The sequence below is a fragment of the Piliocolobus tephrosceles genome, chromosome 20 (genome assembly GCF_002776525.5).
Source record: "Piliocolobus tephrosceles isolate RC106 chromosome 20, ASM277652v3, whole genome shotgun sequence".
Lineage (NCBI taxonomy): Eukaryota > Metazoa > Chordata > Mammalia > Primates > Cercopithecidae > Piliocolobus > Piliocolobus tephrosceles.
This window is the reverse complement of record NC_045453.1, coordinates 29,162,884-29,184,899: the sequence shown is the minus strand read 5'-3', so window position 1 is coordinate 29,184,899 and position 22,016 is coordinate 29,162,884. Positions and strand designations below refer to the sequence as shown.

Genomic DNA, 22,016 nt, shown 5'->3' with positions numbered 1-22,016 from the left:
AATAACATCTTTTTTTTTTTTTTTTTTTTTTTTTAACTTTTATATTTTAGTAGAGACAGGGTTTCACCATGTTGGCCAGGCTGGTCTTGAACTCCTGACTTCAAGTGATCCACCCACCTCAGCCTCCCAAAGTGCTGGGATTACAGGCGCCTGCTACCATGCCCAGCCAATATTTGTATTTTTAGTAGAGATGGGGTTTCGCCATGTTGGCCAGGCTGGTCTCGAACTCCTGACCTCAGGTGATCCACTCGTCTCAGTCTCTCAAAGTGCTGGGATTACAGGCTTGAGCCACTGCACCTGGCCCCAAGCTAATAACATTTCTGAGAGGATTTTTATGTGTTCATAACACCGCACCTTAGCACCTCTTCATACTTACGCTTGCTTGGCCGGCTGGGGGATGGAGTCCTGCCTTCTTGGGGCTGGCTGGTATGTCGTATAGTTGCTGCTTCTCTGGCTCCTGGGGAAAGACCACAAAGGCAGACAACGTGACTGTTTCTTTCCTAATGGCTACACATCACAAACGCTGCCTATTCCAGTGCTTTTTCCCAAAGGAAGACACAAATTCCTGAAGACTTTTTGGTGCTTTTGGTCATGATGCTCCAATGGTGGAAATCTAGGTGACGGGTCCCCAACCTTCCTCATCTGAGGCAGTGCAGGGGACATTACAGTCCTAAGTTCTTCTCATAACAGGGTATACATTCAACATTGGACTTTGTGCTTTAAAAAGAGACTTCTCGGCCGGGCGCAGTGGCTCACGCCTGTAATCCCAACACTTTGGGAGGCTGAGGCGGGCAGATCACCTGAGGTCGGGAGTTCGAGACCAGCCTGGCCAAGATGGAGAAACGCTGTCAATATTGAAAATACAAAATTAGCCTGGCGTGGTGGCGCATCCCTGTAATCCCAGCTACTCGGGAGGCTGAGGCAGGAGAATTGCTTGAATCCAGGAGGTGGAGGTTGCGGTAGGCCAAGATCGCACCATTGCACTCCAGCCTGGGCAACAGGAGCGAAACTCCGTCTCAAAAAAAAAAAAGAGACTTCTCAACCAAAGGTTGCAGGGGGGCGGGGTGGGGACAACAGAGCTAATTTAAGCAGTTGCCTAAATTAAAAATGGTAATTTATCTTAAGTTCGTCTTAAAATTAAGCCAGAGGATAAATGAGATTGAGATCTAGTATATCTTCTTTCTTTTTCTCAGTAGAAATTTTCCTGTGTTTATCACTCATATGTATTCTGCAAATATTTAATGAGTGCCCACTAATGACTGGACACTGAGCTGGATGACACTGTGCACATCACGAGAGCAATAAAAACAGGGTGTGAGAGACTCATTTGATAAATGTGCATCTTAGCAATGACCTAAGTGCCAGGCATAGTGCTTCCTAAAAATCTGATTGTCACTCCCCTGCTCAGACTCCTTCAGTGGCTTGAGATATGTATATGATATAACATATTATACATATAGCATGTACAGTAATTGTAAAACATATATATTAGGATACAAAAAACAGGTTACAAATTCCAAAGCAAGGCAAGAGAGCACCAAAACAGGTTTTGCAAATAAAGAGAGAAATAGTTGGACATTGGAAGGTTTCTTTAGAGGGAGTTGGGCTGTGAGTCTCCTGAGGGCTTTCCTCAGCTGGGAAATGGGATGCAGTGTAGCGGGGGTTGCCTTTCACCCCCCAAAAGCAAACCATCAAGTGCTCCCATGGGATCATTCAATGACTTGAGTTGTCTCCCCTGAGCTTGGGGTCACGGCGGATGGGGGCTGACTCTGGCTTGGGAAAAGTGAAGACAGAGGGTAACAGCCATGCTCTGGATGGCTAGTTCTCAGGGTCAGAGTGGCACCGTGCTGTGGTTGGCCTGTTCTCAGGGTCAGGACCAGGGGGAGGAGAGCAAAGCAGTTGCCTTGGGCACAACATTAAGAGGGCACCAAAAAAACTCAGTCATCAAGGTAAATACTATTTAAAATGCAATATTTTAAAAAATCATAATGCAAAAAAATCATGTTGAACAAAATACACACTTTTACATAAAGACAGGGTCTAGTGGGGCTGGGATTAGGGCAAGGTGAGTGGAGTGAGTCATACGAGTGTGTCTTCATTGATAACTTTTGGTTTTTTTTTTTGAGATGGAGTCTCACTCTGTGGCCCAGGCTGGAGTGCAGTGGCACCATCTCAGCTCACTGCAAGCTCTGCCTCCCGGGTTCACACCATTCTCCTGCTTCAGCCTCCCATGTAGCTGGGATTACAGGTGCCCGCCACCATGCCTGGCTAATTTTTGTATTTTTAGTAGAGAAAAGGTTTCGCCATGTTGGCCAGGCTGGTCTCAAACTCTTGACCTCAGGTGATCCACCTGTCTCAGCCTCCCAAAGTGCTGGGATTACAGGCGTGAGCCACCACACCCAGCCCATTGATAACTTTTGCACCCAAAGCAAGCACCTGTGCTCCTGGAGTCTATCATGGCAAAGGGAGCTTGTGTGTTTGTCGTGGACCAGGCATGGCTCACACAAGAGCTGGAGCAAGAGCCAGGGAGGAATGGCTCAGGGAATCTCGGGAGGATGTGGCTGGAGATGATCCGCTTGCCCTAGAGCTAAGCGGGGAGCCAGCAGCCAGAGGAGGCGCATTTGTCCACTTGGAGGGACTTGTACGTAAGAGATGCTCAGCAAGGAGGTGAGGGGTAGGAGGTGGGGGGCAGAGGACATGGCACTTACACGAATGCCCCAGAAGAGAAAGAATCAGCTTGCCACACTGGCCACTGCTATTAGCACCCCTGCCAACAGAACCAGGTGAGCAGGGCCTTTCTCCCTGCCTGCCTCTTGCAGCCCTGCAGGAGTCTGAGACCATCCAGTGAGTGAGAAAGGGTAGAAAACTGAGGTGGTTAAACAGCAGATAACTTAGGCAGACCCAAGCTGGGCAGCAGGAGCTTTGGCTTTCAATGAACTAGAAAGTTTGATTATTGCCTAGACAATTAAATTCCTCAACTGACCTGGCGAGGCTAAAGTGACCTTTTTTTAAATTTTTGATTTTTTTTTTTTTTCCAGACAGAGTCTTGCTCTGTCATCCAGGTTGGAGTAAAGTGGTGTGATCTAGGCTCATTGCAACCTCCACCTCCCGGGTTCAAATGATTCTCCCACCTCAGCCTCCCTAGTAGCTGGGACTACAGGCATGAACCGCCATACCCAGCTAATTTTTGTATTTTTAGGAGAAACGGGGTTTCACCATGTTGATGAGCTGGTCTCGAACTCCTAGCCTCAAGTGATCCTTCTGCCTTGGCCTCCCAAAGTGCTGGGATTATAGGCGTGAGCTGCTGCACCTGGCCTAAAGTGACTCATTACCTGTGAGTGTCCAGGAAATCACAGAGCCTGCTTGGAATTCTATTTGGACAGGAACTGTTGTTCTAAATCCTGACTTCATAGTACAATCACCTGAGAGCTTTTAAAAATCCTGATGTTTGGGCCCCACCTAGACCTGATTCCACAGTCTCTGGGGTTGGGGCACAGGCACCAGGACAGCTAACGCTCTCAGATGCTTTCACATACAACAGAGGTTGGGAGCTACTGATCTCAATAGCAGATGGGTGGGGAGAACGCCACTGCAGAGCATTTGGATGGGCTAAGAAAGGAGCAAAGCTATTTTTTGATCACATGAAGCATGTCTTACAAATTTGATGTTCCCCTTATATAAAAACAAGTTAAAAAAAAAAAACAACAACTAAAATTTCTTCCCCCAGAGATAATCAATGTTAAGATAATCAATGATAATCCATGTTAAGACTATGGTGCATATCCTTCAAAACATCATTTAAAAAATGTGTGTGTGTGTGTATATGTACACACATACATATATTAAATATCTATTATAAATAATGGCTGGGTACGGTGGCTTATGCCCATAATCCCAGCACTTTGGGAGGCTGAGATGGGAGGACTGCTTGAGGCCAGGAGTTCGAGACCAGCCTGGTCAACATGGCAAGACCCCATCTCAAAAAGAAAGAGAAAAAACAATCTGTTACAAATGAAAAGTAAAAATTTCAAAATATTCAGAACTCAAGTAGTCACAGTGTTTTCTAGAGCAGGAATGGATAAAAAGGAGGTTATGAAGTTGGCCTCTGAGTGGTGATGTGTATTCTGGAGGCTGAGCCCCTGGCCTCCATGGTAATACTGAAATGCAATGTGGGTGTGAGGCCGAGAACCCCAGACTCTGGGCGCAGAGGTCTGGGTGATGTGGGGCCCCAGAACAAGGCTCACCTTCAGGACCACGGGGCCCCGGTGCTGGGTAGGCACGTCGTACACCTGGGAAGGCAGAGTCGGCAGTGAGGCCCGGGCAGGTCTGGGAAGCGTGATGATGGCCTTGGAGAGAAAGGAGGAGAGCAGAGGAAAAGGAAATGTCACTCTGATGATCACAGTAAGGTTCAAAGTCATCTCTCCAAAAGCAGAGACAGCTGAGTGGACACTGCTGAGGGAGTCACCTGGCACCCCCCATGGCAGGCTCTTCATTCTCAAGATAGCAGGGTACGGGTGGGAGGCTCCCTGGTGGAGGCAGCCTTCCTCGCAGGTGGCCCACGATGTCATGCATCTGCCTCATCTGCGAAGTTCACCAGAAGCAGGTTAACATGCATATTCTTGGGCCCATGCAGGTTGGACGGAGTCTCTGGGTATTGAGGTGGGGCCAGGAACCTGCAGTGTTAGCAAGCTTGCCAGGTGATTCTGATGTTCTCTAGTGACCAGGAGGCTGTGACTCTGATACTGGGCTATTCATCTGCATTCATCGAGCTAGGCTGAGGCTGCAGACGTGCATGCAATAGGCAGAGGGGACCTTAAGAATGTAAGGTGGAGGGACCAACAAGGTCTGGGAGGAAACTGCGGCCTGAGAGCTGTCTAAGGACTCGTCACCTGGGCTGAGGAAGGGAAGCAGGAGGTGACCAGATGAGCTGCAGCTGGCAGCTTTTGCTGGCAGCAGTGGGAGGCAGAAGAGAACCTGGCAATGTGAAAGTGATGGAGAGGAGTGAGGGAGGGGCGGAGGGAGGGATGGAACGGGAAAGGTTAACAGGGCGCAGGTCAGTTAAGGAGTTTGAATTTTATCCTGCAAAGGATGGGATTGACCATCCAATTTATATATGTATACCTTTTTTTTTTTTTTAAGGTGGAGTTTCGCTCCTGTTGCCCAGGCTGGAGTGCAATGGCGTGATCTCAGCTCACTGCAACCTCCGCCTCCTGGGTTCAAACAATCCTCCTGCCTCAGCCTCCCGAGTAGCTGGGACTACAGGCACGTACCACCACGCCAGGCTAATTTTGTGTTTTTAGTAGAGACAAGGTTTCACCATATTGGTCAGGTTGGTCTTGAACTCCCGACCTTAGGTGATCCGCCTGCCTTGGCCTCCCAAAGTGCTGGGATTACAGGCATGAGCCACTGCGTCCGGCCCCGATTTATATTTTATTGAGAGCACTTGGCCAGTTATTGCTCAAGCCATTTTGGGAAACATGGTCTCAGCCATGAAGCCTGGGTCTGTGAATGGGAACTTCAGATTCAAGTTAGTCCTCCAGAGCTCAATGATGTCGGCTCAATGGTGGGTACCACACTGGGTGCCACAGAGAAGCTTCCAAACCCAGCCAGGGATCCGAGTCCCCTAGGGAATTTTAAAATAATACAGCTGCCAAGGCTCCCACCCAGACCTCCTGAACTAGAACGTCTCTACAAGTGGCCTAGGAATGGGCGATTTTTTCTAGAGTAGAGGATCCCTAAGAGGGAAATGAGGTCTGAGTACACCAAGGACACAGGCTGGGAAGCGAGACAGGGCCTGGAGGAGAGGACAGGGTGAAGCTCCGGTGTCCAGGACAGGGAGAATGTACTTCCCACCGGGGTCCCAAGGAGCTGTTGCTGAGTAGGGGGCTTTCTAAGTTGGCTCAGGGGGTGGTTAGGGTTTCAATGTGCGGAGCTGAGGGAGGGGAATGCAGGCGGAGGAGCAGTTTCTGAGGACTGGGTGTCCCGAGGATGCAGCACTGGGAATGTACGTGCTAGATTTATCTGTTTGTTTTTGGTGAGTGAATGCGTACGGCTTGGATGGTAAACATTAGCACACAGTGTAAAAATCCACCCTGCCATTCACCTGGCTAGACTCGCGGACACAGATAAAGCAGCTGCAATGCAAATAGGATGAACATTTCTTCCAAGGACACGCTGCAGCTGTCACATGTCAAAACAGCCCCCTTCGTTGAGTGACGACTGCTTTCTGACTCCCTGAGAAACTTGGTTCCCTAAAATCCTAGGCTCTGGAAGCATAGCTCTCCAAAGTGCTATCGGTAAGAATGAAACATCCGACTCTCGCCTGGGGGATCCGAGTCATTGACAGAGAAGCAGCCTTGATTCCCAGGCCCTCATGCTGGGCCCGGAAACCTCAGACAAGGGGTTTCCGGGCCCAGCACTCCCCGTCTATCTCCGCTTGCTTTGTGGTTCCCAAGGGGAGAGCGGCCCTCGTCCAGCCTGCACACTGCCCTGTTTTGCCCAGAGCCTATCAAGACACAGCTTCGCTTAGATTTCACCTAAACCCCACCTTTCCCCATCCCATCATGATGCCACCTTTTCCTGTTTGTGAGCTGCCTCGTGGTTCCTCTGCTCTGTGATCTTCTTCTTTATGCTCAGTAAACCTGACTTTGTTCCTGGTGGTCTCGGCCGATTGGTCTAGGTGGACAAGCCCATCAGTGGTTTCCCGTTGCATTTTGAATGAAATCCAAGCTTCTTTTTTTTTTTGTGGAGACGTAGTCTTGCTCTGTCACCTAGTCTAGGGTGCAGTGGTGCCATTTTGGCTCACTGCCACGTGCGCCTCCCGGGTTCAAGCGATTCTCCTGCCTCAGACTCCCGAGCTGGGATCACAGGTGCCTGCCACCACGCCCGGCTACTTTTTTGTATTTTTAGTAGAGACAGGATTTCACCATGTTGGCCAGGCTGGTTTTGAACTCCTGACCTCGAGTGATCCACCTGCCTCAGCCTCCCAAAGTGGAAGGACTACAGGTGTGAGCCACTGCACCAGGTCAGAAATCCAAGCTTCTTACCCGGTCTGACAGGCTATGCCCCCGCCAAACCCAGGGACCTTGTGTCCTGGACCACGGGCTGTCACCTTCCTCCCAGCTCTCAGTTATTTGAACACACCAAGCTCTCTCCACCCACAGACCCTTTCCAAATGCTGTCCCAAGGCCTATTCCTCCCCATGGCTTCAGGTCCGTTTTATTTTGATGGCTGACTGTGGGGACCCCTATGCCTATAAGGGCAAGTCCACAGAGCAAAGGGACTTTCCTGTGCATGACATTTCAGATGGAAGGAAGCCAGCTCAAAAATGCCCAGTGCTTCTTGGAAAACGTAGGCCCAGTCCCAGTATGGTGAGCAATTAAGGAACACGTTTGGGAAACACGCTTTCGAAAGGTTTAGGGAGACAGAAGGAAACTCCAGTTCAGGAACTAGTGGATCCAAGAGCAGTTTCACCAGGAAATCTGGCCCTTTTCTCTTGAAATACAAGAGTTCCTTCTAAACTTAAACTGAAATCAAGTATGTTCTTGATGTGGTGGTTTTGTTTTGTTTTTTTTTTAAATTAGGCCAGCACATTATATTAAGGAAGTTGGGATAAAAAAATAAAACAAAGCTCAAAATAGTGGTTACCCTAGTGGGGAAGTGACAGAGAGAAGGCACTGGAGGCTTCTGGGGTGCTAGTTTTGTTGCTTCGTGGTCTGGATATAAGTTACTGATCTGTCACTGAGCATCTCTAGGTGAAATTTCAATAAAGTATTCATCAGAAAGAATAGTGTCAGTCACAGAGTCAGGTGAAAGAAGATCAAGGAAGAAGGACTCTGTTTTGCAGGGTGATGGAAGTTGTCCTTCATCAGCTGTGTGACTGCACCAGCAGTTTCACCTCCCTGGGAATTAATGTCCTCATTTGTAAAATGAAGAGTTGTTCTAATCTAAGGATATGCAGAGATCTCACCCAGCTATAGAGATGTCTCATTCTGACACATAGACGCCTCTCTTAGGACAATTTGGGAAAAATGACATGTTTCCACCTTCTCGGACGTTAATTTGGGGCCGCTCTTAGTCTACAGACTGTCAACACAGATATAAAAAGGAGTCCGTGAAATGCCTCACAAAAGGCTGTGTTCCAAGCCTGTGAAGTTGCCATGGGAAAACAGTTCAAAACCAGTGGCTCAGAGTTGCCCGGTCTACCAGCAGTCGCTTCCATTTGGAATGTATTTTCTGGGCAGTTTAGCCTCAGGGTTAATGGTTAGATGACACGAGCAGGGAGGAGATGTCTGCCTTTTCTGTGGATCAGAAAAATCCCTAACTGATCGTTAACTGGTCTTCAAGTTCTTCTAGCTCCTTCCTTCTCAAAGCAGAGGAAGAAGAGAAGTATTCAGAAAAACCAAAAGGTACAACTGAAGGTGATTTTAGAAAAGATGGGGTCCAACCTTCTCCCAATACAGAGGAGGAAGGAGAAACACAGAGGGTGTTGGGAGGTCCCCAATCACCCAGTGCAACATTGGCTGCCCCAGAAGCCAAGTGAGATGGCATTCCTGACTTGTAAGCCACAGACCACATCTCTTGCTGAGAGACTCCAAGCACAGAGAAGGCAAGAAATGAAAAATTATTATTATATTTTGAGACGGAGTTTTCCTCTTGTCACCCAAGCTGGAGTGCAGTGGTGTGATCTCAGCTCACTGCAACCTTCACTTCCAGGGTCCAAGCGATTCTCCTGCCTCAGCCTCCTGAGTAGTTGGGACTACAGGTGTGCACCACCACACATGGCTAATTTTTGTATTTTTAGTAAAGATGGGGTTTCACTATGTTGGCCAGGTTGGTCTCAAACTCCTGACCTCAGGTGATCCACCTGCCTCGGCCTCCCAAAATGCTGGGATTACAGGTGTGAGCCACCGCATCCAGCCAAGAAATTAAAACAATTTTTAAGTAAATAGGCTGAGCGCAGTGGCTCACTCCTGTAATCCCAGCACTTTGGGAGGGCAAGGTGGGCAGATCACCTGAGGTCAGGAGTTCGAGACCAGCCTTGCCAACATGGCAAAACCCTGTCACTACTAAAAATACAAAAAAAAAAAAAAAAAGAAAAAAAGAAAAATTAGCCAGGTGTGGTGGTGGGAGCCTGTGTTCCCAGCTACTTGGGAGGCTAAGGCAGGAGAATCTCTTGAATCCAGGAGGCGAAGGTTGCAGTAAGCCTAGATCACGCCTCTGCACTCCAACCTGGGTGACAGAGCGAGACTCTGTCTCAAAAAATTATTATTTTTTAAGTAAATAAATAGGAAGTGAGGGAAGGAAGGGAGCAAACTTGTAGGTAGGGCAGACGTGGAGGGAACTTAAGGAAGGAAAACAAGGCAGGAAATTCCCCTGGGGGGTTTTACCGTGGCCGCCTTGAGAACCCTGCTCAGTGGTTAAAGGGACCCCCCCCCGAATTTCCTTGTGGTTTCTGTTGTTTGCTGCAGCCTCCACAAGCAAGGGCCCAAATGGTTGATGCGCTTAACGTCGATGGTTGATGCACTTAATGTCAAGGACGAATCTCATTGCTGATGCCCTGAACATTTTTCAAAGTTAAGTTTCAATAGTAAACTCATCTTTCCTTTCACACGGATGTCAATCTAGCAGTTGATAGCGGACTCCACATTTTTGAAACCTTATGTTGTGTTTGGTCAATTTCGTTCATGCAACAGATATTTACTAAGTACCTTGTAGGAGCCTGGCACTGTATTGAGTGGCATGAGCAGGGAGGAGGTGCCAGCCTTTTCTGTGGATCCAAAAACCCTTAACTGGTTGTTAACGGGTCTTTGAGTGTCCTCTGGTCAACCGTCAGACGACAGCGCATCTATTTTCCTTTCCGGGAGAGGAAGGAATTGCTATTGATTTTTTTGTTTTTTCCTTTCATGGCTTTGGAAGAAATTCAAATTAACTTCAGCTAATGTCACTTGTTGTTCTTAAAAGAAACCTCAGCAAACCCCTGCTCTGAGTCAGCTGCTCAGACAGCAGCTGAGCATGCCAGGCCTAGATTGGGGCCAGTTGCTCCAGAAAAGAGCGTTAGTGTCCACCTCGTCGACTGATTCAGAAGGCTCCACCAGCTTCCTCCTGGTGTTTGTAACAAGTGCCCGTGCTGGCAGCTGTTCTATGTAACAACTGTCTGGTTCTATGTCTTGTAGCCCAGGGAGTTAGAAAATGTAAAGTATTCAAAATCTTCTAAGGAATCAACACCTGCCTGTTTGAAGACAACCTTGGAAGCTGGTGTGGAGAAGGCCTGAATGGTGAGTAGCACATTCCTAGGGCCCCCACAGCACATGCATCAGGAAGAGTGGCCTTTCCCTGCATACAGACCTTGCCAAGACCCTCTGCCAGAGCTGTGGCCGGGTGGGATGTGTCATAGGAGCTGAAAGCAAAGCATCTTATGGCAGGAAATGCCTGCAGTGACTGAGGCCTGTGCACATCTGCTCTGCATCTCAACACCTCATGAAGGCTAGGGCTTTGGGGGAAATAGCGCATTCTTTTTCTCCTTCCTTCCTTTAATTCTTTCCCTTATTAAAAAAAGTTTTCATTCTGCATATGTTTTATTATTTTTTAAGACAGGGTTCTGGTCAGTCACCCAGGCTGGCATGCAGGGGCACCATAATAATAGCTCTCTGCAGCTTCAATCTCTTGGGCTCAAAAGGTCCTCCTGACTCAGCCTCCTGAATAGCTGGGACTATAGGTGCCTGCTGCCATGCCTGCCTAATTATTTTTTATTAGTAGTAGTAAAGATAAGGTCTCACTATGTTGCCCAGGCTAGTCTCAAACTCCTGGGCTCAAGTGATCCTCCTGCCTTGGCCTCCCAAACTGCTGGGATTACAGGAATGAGCCACCAAGCCTAGCCCATTCTACATTTAATGAATGCTCTTTTTCCTCTGTTTTTAAAAATTGATACTTTAGGCCAGGCATGGTGGCTCACACCTGTAATCCCAGCACTTTGGGAGGCTGAAGCAGGAGGATTGCTGAAGGCCATGAGTTTGAGGCTGAAGAGAACAGTGATTGCACCACTGCATTCCAGCCTGGGAGACAGAGCGAGACCCAGTCTCAAAAAAACAAACTAATTGATATTTTTAAAAATTACGGATGTCATACATGTTCAATATGACATAAAAATCAACTTCCTAATGTGTTTGTTTGTCAGATATGTATTGAGCACCTACCCCAGGCCAGACTTGGTCCCAGGTGCTGGGGACACAGGAGTGAATAAAATAAAGGCCCCAGCTTACTGCCTTCTTTCACTTTCTCTAACCAGTTCCCCTTTTTGGGGTAACTATCCCTGGAGCGTGTTCTTCTCAGTCTCAGTGTGAGAGCATGCATGCATACACACACTCATATACAGAATTCCTTTTTAGAGTTTTTTGTTTGTTTGTTTTTGAGATGGAGTTTCACTCTTGGTGCCCAGGCTGGAGAGCAATGGTGCACTCAGCGCACTGAAACTTCTGCTTCCCAGGTTCAAGCGATTCTCCTGCCTCAGTCTCCTGAGTAGCTGGAATTACAGGTGCCCGCCACTATGCCCGGCTAATTTTTTGTATTTTTAGTAGAGACGGAGTTTCACTATGTTGGCCAGGCTGGTCTTGAACTCCTGACCTTGTGATCTGCCCGCCTTGGCCTCCCAAAGTGCTGGGATTACAGGAATGAGCCATTGCACCCTGCCTCTTTTTTGAGTTTATATCTGTTTGGTTTTTGTTTAAATAGATCTTTCTTTCCTCTTATAAATACCTCATTTTTTTTTTCAACTGCACAGCAGCTTGCTGTGGTGATATGCCAAGATATGTATACAATCCAACTGTTAATAAATATTTAGGCCTCTTTGAGTTTTCTATGTCATAATGGCTACAGTCTCCTCATCCAGACATATATTTGCCTGCTTGTATATTTCCATAGCAGTTCTAGAAATAAAATTTCTGCATTGAGGGGGATATACTTTTTGTTTTGTTTTTTTTTAAGACAGGTTCTCACTGCCACCGAGGCTGGAGTACAGTGGCACAATCATAGCTCACTGCAGCCTCGACCTCCTGGGCTCAACCGATCCTCCTGCCTCAGCCTCCCACTGAGTAGTTGGGACTACAGGTGTGTGCCACTATGCTGGCTAATTTTTAAATTTTTGGTAGAGACAGGGTCTCACTATGTTGCCCAGGCTGCTCCCAGACTCTGAGTTCAAATGATCCTCCTGTCTCATCCTCCCAAAGTACTGGGAATATAGATAGGTACAAGCCACCGTGCCCAGCCTGGAATATACATTTTAAACGTGATGTGTAACTTCTTGCCTCTGAACCCATGGAAACCACACCCGGCCTTTTGTCACTGGGAGTGCTGGTGATCCTTCATCCTGTGAAAAGGCCGCCACGAACATCCCCAGTACCTTCCCACACAGCTCAGCTAAGCGTTCCATTTCCCACAGTCTGCGCCCAGCCTTGGAGAGCTGGGGAATCACAGCGGGCCAAGGGTGTCAATGACAAGCGGGTGGAGGCCGCTGAGTTCTCCATCCCAACCTGGCGCACAAGCTCCCCGAGCGAGATCGCCAGCGATCTGGGCTCCCATTTTGCATGTTTGATCTGGAGGACACCCATGACTCAAGGGGTAGTTAGGCCCCTGGGTATTTCCATACCCCTCAACCCATGTCTAGTAGTTGGAAGTATGCGTACCTGTTTTGGAAAGCTGAGAGTCTTTTCACAGATGATTCTGGCACTGGTGGGAGGATCGGGGAATTCATAGACTTGGGCAGAAGGGGGCTGGGGCCCCTCCACCCAACTCCTCATCTGCTCATAAACGGGGCCTGGAGTGGGAGGGCAGGGTAGAGTGGGCACCTGATAGGTCTCCTCTGAGCTGGCAGGAGCTTCTTCCGGGCCTCTCGGGAATGGGGGGCACGGCCTGTCTGCAGTGACCTCCGTGAGGATTTGGAGGCGGTTGGCAGGGGCCAGACCTTGCCTTCCGTGGAGCAAACACTTCCACCAACCCTCGCTTTCTGGCACGTGTTGCTCCAGAATGGTCAGGATGTCCCCTCTACTGAAAGCCAGCTCATCAGAGCAGTCAGGGCAGTTGTCATAAAGCGCCCTGGCCAGGAGTGCCTGCGGGTGGAGAGGGGAGAAGAGAATCTGCTGTCAGCACCACGGCCAGTGACCACTACACCAGTCCCACTCACTTAGAAAGCTTAATGCAAATTCGTAATGCCCTTTCATTTCATTTCTTCCACCCCAGAGGCTCTTGTCCCTGCTCTTTGCCTGATTTGTTCCTTCACGTCCTTGGGGTCTAAGTGAAATGTCACATCCTCAGGGCAGACTTCCCTGTATCCTGAGATGAGGTTGCACGGTCCTAATATGCGTTCATGGCCCTGTTTGTTTAGGGTTTTGAGACAGGGTCTCACTCTGTTGCCGAGGCTGGAGTGCAGTGGTGAAATCTTGGCTCACTGCAGCCTCGACTTCCCAGGCTCAGGCAGTCCTCCCACCCCAGCCTCCCAAGTAGCTGGGACTACACATGCGTGCCACCACACTGGGCTAGATTTTGTATTTTTGTAGAGGAGGGGTTTTGTCATTGCTCAGGCTGGTTTCTAACTCCTGTGTCACGGCGCTGTTTTAATTTGTGGAAGTCATGACCCTTGTATATATACATATATGTATATATACATATATATGTGTATATATGCATATGTATGTACATATGTGTATATATGTATGTGTATATATGTATCTGTATGTATATGTGTGTATATATATGTATCTGTATGTATATGTGTGTATACACACATTAATACATATATACACATACTAAATATGATGGATTGATATATATATGTATACCACATATATCCTATATATATAGCAGTCCATTATATATTGTGTATACATATGGGTGTCTCTTTCTCTGTCATGCACAGGTGCCTGGCATTTAGTAAGTGCTTGGTACAGGCAGCTGTGACTGTCATTACTATTAGGTCGCTTTTTGTCTGGCTTTTGCTATTTTCCTTCTGAATTGGATTGGCAGTTCTGTGACTGCTGGGCCCACATCTCACTTGGCTATTCTGTCCCCAGTGTCAGGCCCAGGCCCAGGTACATAGAAGATGCTCAATACATGTTCATTAATAAGTGAACGACAAGAGGCTGGGCGCAGTGGTTCAGGCCTGTAATCCCAGCACTTTGGGAGGCCGAGGAGGCAGATCACTTGAGGCCGGGAGTTCAAGACCAGCCTGACCAACATGGTGAAACCCTGTCTCTACTAAAAATACAACAATTAGCTGGGCATGATGGTATGTGCCTGTATTCCCAGCTACTCAGGAGACTGAGGCAGGAAAATCACTTGAACCCTGGAGGCAGAAGTTGCAGTGAACTGAGCTCATGCCACTGCGCTCCAGCCTGGGCAACAGAGCGAGACTCCGTCTCAAAAACAAAACAAAACAAAACAAAACAAAACAAAAACTAGTGAATGATAAAAGACTCAGGAGGTTAGTGACTTGCCTGTGGTCACAAAGCCAGGATCAAACCCAGTCTCCTAATTCTCCGACCTACACTCTTTCAGTAAGCCACACAGTTCTAAAACAAATCACCTCGTTACCACGGCAGTGATGGCTGAGCCCCCTTCTTGTTTGAACTTTCCACTGTAATTACATGAAGGCAACTTGTTTCTTGAGGTTTTCAATAATCACCTTTCCCCACCTTTTTATATCAATACATGTTCACAAAAAAAGTTCACAATACATGTACAACACAAAAAGAGAGAAATAAAAGAAGGAAATGAAAATTACCCATAATCCCAGCACTCAGAGATACCAATTTACACCGTTTTTGGTATTTATCCTTCCAGCGGTTTTTAATTTTCTAAACAAATGTAATTACACCTTTTAAACTCATTAACCTTTGTTCATACGGTTCATAAATAAAGCAAAAGTGACCAACTCCCCCATTATATTTGTTGAAAATTATTGTGCTTCTTGCCTAATATTTCTATTCTGTTCCAAAAATGGAATTGGAAGACCAACTGCTGATAAAAACCGTCTTAACCAGACAAGCAGGTCTGTGTGGATTTGGGGAAACACCACCACAAGTCTATCTAAAAACCGTAAGTAGAATCAGATCCTTCACGCACCCAGAGAGACATTGAACGTCCCCCACAAAATCTAATACAGCTGAGATCCTAGGAGATCATGAACAATTTTTGTAAATAAAACCTTTTGTTCTTTCTACAAAAGTAATAAAAGTTCATTAAAGAAAAAGTAAAAATAATAATAAGCAAACAGAAGAAAATGAAAATGCCTGCAGTGCCACCACCACAGGTAACTGCTGTTAATCCTTTGGTTTTTGTGTCTTTCCAGATCTTTTCTTTTGCATAGTTGTCCACATACACACCTACAGTCATCATTAAAGTTTTAAAACCTAATGGCATAATATGAAACACACTGTTTTATAATCTGCTTTTTTTTCCCACTTAAAAATAAATTGTGGGACCAGGTGTGGTGGCTCATGTCTGTAATCCCAGCACTTTGGGAGGCCGAGGTGGGCGGATGACAAGGTCAGGAGTTTGAGACCATCCTGGTCAATATGGTGAAACCCTGTCTCTACTAAAAATACAAAAAAAAAAAAAAAAAAAAAATTAGCTGGGCGTGGTGGCATGCACCTGTAGTCCCAGCTACTTGGGAGGCTGAGGCAGAAGAATCACTTGAACCTGGAAGGCAGAGGTTGCAGTGAACTGAAATGGTGCCACTGCACTCTAGCCTGGGCGAGAGAGTGAGACTCCATCTCAAATAAATAAATAAATAAATAAATTGTGAGCATCTTTCCACGTCAATAAACATTTTTCTTCAATATCCTTTAAAACAGTGACTTGGTTTTCCATTTGTATAGATGAAACTTAATTTTTCTTCTTGGTTTTGGACATTTTAGCTAATTGCAGGTTTTAGCTATTACAAACAATGCTGAAATTATCATCTTCATAGCTAGTATTTGCAACTCCCCTTGTTTATTTCCTTGGATAAATTCTTCAGCAGGAAGTCGGTGGGTGGAAACCATCAGGGCTCCGGAGGCTGTCACGTTCCCCTCCAGCAAAGTTTCAATCCATTCACACCTCCGCCCACTGTGAATGAGACTGCACAGTGCCTTGTACCCTAATCTACCCTGTGCCTTACCTCTTGGTTGGATGATATATTTGTTTTAAAATCTTTGTCAAGGAAATTTGAAATATTTCCTAGCACATTCTTAGCAACACCCAGACTACTCAAAACTACAGACTCAGCTGCAGCCCTCATGCCGCTGAGGGGATGACTTGCAGGCAACTCGGAATGTGTCACCTCCCTGCTATACCCCACTTTTAACTCATTTTTTAATAGAAAAAAGGTCCCAAAAGGAGTTAGGGGCATGTGTATTGTGAGGGGCATTCCCGCCTGTAGAGATTTCTTGTCTTCTCCATGGTGAAGCAGATATCCTCAAGTGAGAGGGAAGATATGAAGCTGTCACTTGTCTGAGCCCAGTGAGTGTATGAGATGACATTGAAAAGCAGAGAGCTGAGCTACAGCCGATGGATACTGACTGTACGTCCTGGTGTCAGGCATCCCACGGAGTGTCTTTCTGGGTCAGCCAATTATTCCTTCACAGATTCAGCAAACATTTATGGAATGTTTATTACATATGGCACTGTTGCTGTCCTCGAGCTTTTCAGGGACACAAATTTTGATCATGCCACTCCCCTCTCTACCACCCTTCAGTGGCTCCCTACTACCCTCTGGACAAAGCCCAAACTGTGCCCAAACCATCAAGGTTCTGTGTGATTTTGCCTCTTCCCACGCTTATAGCCTCATAGGTATCACTTCCTCACTGGCCTCCAGGGCACCACCCTTTCTGAGGGCTTGAGTCTCTCATTTGTGCTGTTCTCTCTACCCCAAAGCAGTCAGCAGCTTTCCACCCAGTGAAATCCCACACATCCTTCCAGGCTCATCTTAAATGTCACTTTCTTAGAAAAAGGGTCCCTGACACCCTCTCAACCAAACTAGTTCTCCCCATACTTAGGCTCAACACCTTTGCACATCAGTACTTATCACATTAGGGTTCAACTCATCCGGGGTCTGTCTCCCCACAAGAACGTAAGCTCCAGGAGAGCGAAGGGCCACACCCTCTTGTTCTGGACTGCATCCCATGGTCCAGCACAGAGTAGGGGATCTTAGCTACTTGTTGAGTTAATGAATGAAAGAGAGGCGTGACATAACACCTCCATTTTCAAGTCTTTAAGAGGTAAGAAGTCACAAACACCAAGGTGAGCACTCCTATTTCTGTCTGGAGTAGGGTAAGAGGACGCTTTCTGTGACCCCCTGACCACACTTTTGGATAACCTTCAGTAAGAACGACCACCAGCACGTCCGGAAGATAAACTTCAAGGCATAACTAGTCTGCACACGGAATCATTGTCCCTTGAATGTGTTGGAAGAATGTGAGTGCTGAGCTTGGAGAATCCAGCAGTGATGAAGTATTTAAGGGACTAGAGTTTTAGAGTCTTATAAAGAGTATTGATTAAAGGTCAAGACTTAGGCCGGGCGTGATGGTGCATGCCTGGAATCCCAGCACCTTGGGAGGCCAAGGTGTGTGGATGACTTGAAGCTAGGAGTTCCAGACCAGCCTGGCCAACATGGTGAAACCCTGTCTCTACCAAAAAATACAAAAATTGTCCAGCTTGGTGGTGCACGCCTATAGTCCCAGCTACTGGGGAGGTTGAGTTGGGAGGATGGCTTGAGCCCAGGAGGTGGAGGTTGCAGTGAGCCAAGATTGCACCACCGCACTACAGCCTGGGTGAGGAAGTAAGACCTTGTCTCACCAAAAAAAAAAAAAAAAAAAAAAAAAAAGGACTTAGGAAAGTTACATGCTACTTTGTAGATTTTTTTTCCAGTTAAATAGACAAATAATTGCTGTTCAGTTAAAAAAAAAAAAAAGATAATCTGAAAGGTTTATTATCTGAAACGATTTCTGAAAGGTTTATTATCTTGTAGGTTTGTTATCTTGTAGGACTTTAACCAGTTTCATATTTAGCCTTGCAATCACACTCTAATATTCCTTAATTAAATTGCCTATACCTACCTAGCACCTCAGTGATCTCTTTTAAAAATAAATTCATTCAAGTTGGACAAGCATCCTCAACAATCTTTGACCTAGTTTTAACATTTCATTGATTCCCTATTAATTGACCAAAATTGATTAAAATCTTTGACATGAGTTCATTTTATATTTGCATGAGAGTCATAATTTTGCCTTTTTGAAAACTGTACTTTAGGCCGGGCGCGGTGGCTCACGCGTGTAATCCCAGCACTTTGGGAGGCCGAGGCGGGCGGATCACAAGGTCAGGAGATCGAGACCACGGTGAAACCCCGTCTCTACTAAAAATACAAAAAATTAGCCGGGCGCCATGGCGGGCACCTGTAGTCCCAGCTATTTGGGAGGCTGAGGCAGGAGAATGGCGGGAACCCGGGAGGCGGAGCTTGCAGTGAGCCTAGATCGTGCCACTGCACTCCAGCCTGGGGGACAGAGCAAGACTCCGTCTCAAAAAAAAAAAAGGACTTTAACCATCTACACTGGGAACAAAAGGGAAAATGAAAGCCTTTGCAGAGGCTATAATGAAATAATTATGGTATATTTCATCATAATTCCTATGAAATACATTTAAAGCAATCTTTAAAAACCCATCATCCGAAATGTGCTTGCATTTGCCTAGAAATAAGATAGTGCATGTCTTCAGACAAAGCAGTTGTTGCAATACGGCAGCTGCTCTGAAGGGTCCAGATTGAACGCAGCTTAGCTGGTGGATTTGTCTATTGTAAAAGTAAGGATTTTTTTCCAGAGAACAATGGGGTTTTTATGGGCGTCCACAGCTGTCCAAGATGAACAGCAGCAGTCTTATTCTTGATATATGATTTATTTTCAAATTTTGACCTGCTGTCTTCAGGACAGCAGACCACATCTTCAAAGGATGTAAACTCCTAGCAAAGGAAAACTGTAAGTATGTTACCATAACACGATTCCCTTCCACATGAATGAAACACTGTATTGTGTTTCATTACAGTTGATGGTGGGGGGGGTGTCTCTGGACAGCTCATGCAATCAATTAATTATGTCTCAGAGTTTCAGTAGCAAAGACCATCAATGTTAATGTTACAAAAGAAGAATGAAATGCATGTGGAAAGTCTTGGGGAGTTCCTTACCTGGAATGGAGGGAAAACAGGGAATCATATTGAATGAGAACCTATTTTGTGTTGGATGCACTGAAGTCAGTATATTGCCTATTTCTCTGAAATCTCAGAGGCAGACTTTCTTATCCCCATTTTACAGATGAGAGAACTGAGGGCCAGAGAGATCAAATGACTTGTTGAAGGTCACTTAAACTCTAATTGGTTCCTCACATCCATTCTTTCACCTTATAATCCACGCTCCAGACACTAGCCAGAATATTTTATTTTATACACATAAATCGGGTCCTGTTGGTCTCTTATTTTAAAAATCTCTAATTGCTTAGAACTGCATTCAGAACAAAAGGTCACCTTCCTAGTGTGGCTTCCAGGCAGGATTCGCCTCCCAGTTCGCAGCTTTACCCTCATTCATTTCCCTCCAGTCACATTGTTTTCTTACTTTTCTCAGGTGCCCTGAGCTTGCTTCCACCTCAGACCTTTCCTTTGCTGTTCCTTCTGCCCAGAACTCTCTTCCACCAGATCCTCCTCCTCTGGGTCTCAGCTCAAGTCACCCCTTTGCAGAGGCTGCCCCTGACCACCCCACTTTCGGCTGTGCTCCGGCTCTTGTGGTCAGGCTGGGCGTGCAGGGAGCACTGGACACTGCAATGGCAGCAGCTAGCACTCATCGTGCACCCGTGTTCCTGGCACTGCACTGAGCTCTTTGTGAACAACAGATGGAAGCAGTTGACAGGCCACTGCAAAGGCATCCAGTAACCATCGCAATGGTTGCTGAGGCCACTCACAAGGTATTCTTAAATAGAGTGCTAATTGGAAATATTTGTGTAGAAATTTAAGAGGTGAAGGAGGACATATGTTCACATTTTTGTTCCTTGTGGGTACACAAGCAGTTAGATTCTGGGTACAATGGAAGAACTGTTCTTAAACGATTTCCAAAAAGGACATTTTCCACAAATGCCCATCTTCATGCAACAGCCGGGAGAGGGAAAAGGAAAATGAATACACATTTGGAAGTAAGAATGGGAGGAGGATAGGGAAACAAACGTGAAGAATAAGAGGCTCACTGCCTTCATGGTGATGCTAACCTCAGTGTGGAGACCTTTCCAGACCTGGTAGATGCAATGTGCTCATCTAAACCCGAGCAGCCAAGGATACAGTGGTCTTAGCTGCACTTGGAGAAATCTGGGGAGCAATTCATTCATTCATTCATTCATTCACTCATTCATCCACCGAGATTGTATTGAGCATCAACTGTATTCCAGGGGCTCTGCTGGAGGCATCGTGGTGAACAAAACTGTTTCGGATCTCATGCCACGTACATTTTAGTGGAGCAGACAAATCCTAATCAAATCATCACAGAAATAAATACAGGGTTTCCACCTCTGGTAAGTGGGATGGAAAGAAAATACAAGAAGTTATGAGAAATAAAATACAGGAAGTTATTTAAAAATATGGGAAGTTATGAGAAATAAAATACAGGAAGTTATGAAAAATTATAAGTGCAGTTGGGAAGTAGTGATGGGTGAGGGCTTAGGGAAAGTTTACCTGAGAAAGTGGCCATGGAAGCTTCCATGGGGGTGAGGAGGAGCTAGTCAGATAAAGTGTTAGATAAAGAGGATTCAGGCAGAGAAAGAGGAACGTATGGAGGCTGGAGTGCGTGGGTGAGGGGGCGTGTGGGAGTGTGAGTAAGCGTGTATGTGCATGTGATGGGGAGGCATGGAAAGTTGGAGGAACTGTAAAATGACCAGGTTGCCAGGAGAGAGATCAACAAAGGCCCTGGCTCCTAATTTCCATGGCGGCTGCTGTTTATACATGGTTACTGGGTGGAAAACGGGGTGCATGGAGCAAGTGGAAGCCAGAGAGGCGATTCAAAGCCAGTTGTCCGGTCCAGCTGGGAGATGCCTGTGACTCGGATGTAGGCAGAGGCTGGATTTCGTTAGTTTTGGGGAGGAGCTGGTGAAGGACTGGATGCAACTTGAGGTGAGGCTTGGAAGAAAAGCAGGAACATAACTACAGAGAAGAGAGGGACGCACTGCTGAATGGGCCAGGGAAAGTAAGAAGCAGAGAGGGAACTGGCCCGCACACTTTCATCACCCACGGTGGTATAAGAGCCATCAGCAGGCGTGGTAGCTCTAGGCAGGAGCAGCTCAGATGAGCCAGGAGAGAAGCAGCTGCTGCAGCTTCAGTTATGCTGCTTCATCGTCCCTGTTCCTAGGATGGAAATCCCTTCTCTAGGCCGGGGTGGACACACTGCCCGGTGACTGCGCCCACATGCACCCGCCCACATGCACAGCTTGCTTCTCTGCTTTACCTTCAATTTTCTTTCTCTTTAGATTACTCAAAAGAGCAAAGCTGCAGAAATTCAAGAGTGTCAGGGCTGGGGGGCGGGCTGGGGGGCAGGTCGGGGGGCGGGTACACTGATTGCTCTGTTGGCCTCATTTTAGTGCTTTGTGGCACCTGAGACTAGAAGAGATTAATGACCTAAGGTCATACAGCAGCAGATAGCAGAGCGGAGATTCAAACTCGCATCTATCTGACTGTAGCCTGCTATTGCCAATACTCTGCAAGGCCTTCCCAAGTCCAACTCTGTTTCCTACTCTAATCTGCTAACTCTTATGTCCAAATGTGTGCAAATCCAGAAAGAGCTGGTTTAAAGACAGCTATAAGGAGGAGCAGCAAACTCAAAGGATTATAGGAGCTGAGTGAGAAATATACATGAGTGAGGCAGGCCAGGCATAAGACATTTGGGTGTGGTGGAGGCTGTGGCATGCTTGGGTAGATCTTAAAATATCACTCCTCAGGCTCAGTGAAGCATTCTGCTGCTGAGTCC

General features: G+C 46.7%; 1 protein-coding gene across 5 annotated transcripts in view; it reads right to left on the bottom strand.

Annotated features, from left to right (window-relative positions):
* The window catches only part of CASS4 (Cas scaffold protein family member 4), a 45,829-nt gene that overhangs the window by 9,375 nt on the left and 14,438 nt on the right, over window positions 1-22,016 (bottom strand). For 2 of the 5 annotated variants that reach the window (XM_023189575.3, XM_023189576.3), the window contains exons 2-4: window positions 12,843-13,103; window positions 4,245-4,346; window positions 377-457 (exon numbers count right to left, since the gene is read on the bottom strand). In XM_023189575.3, the coding sequence (XP_023045343.1) occupies window positions 377-457; window positions 4,245-4,346; window positions 12,843-13,103 (444 nt within the window). Of the gene's footprint in view, window positions 1-376; window positions 458-4,244; window positions 4,347-12,680; window positions 13,104-22,016 lie in introns of all 5 variants that reach the window. The other 3 variants (XM_023189573.3, XM_023189574.3, XM_023189577.3) reach the window with 2 other exon arrangements.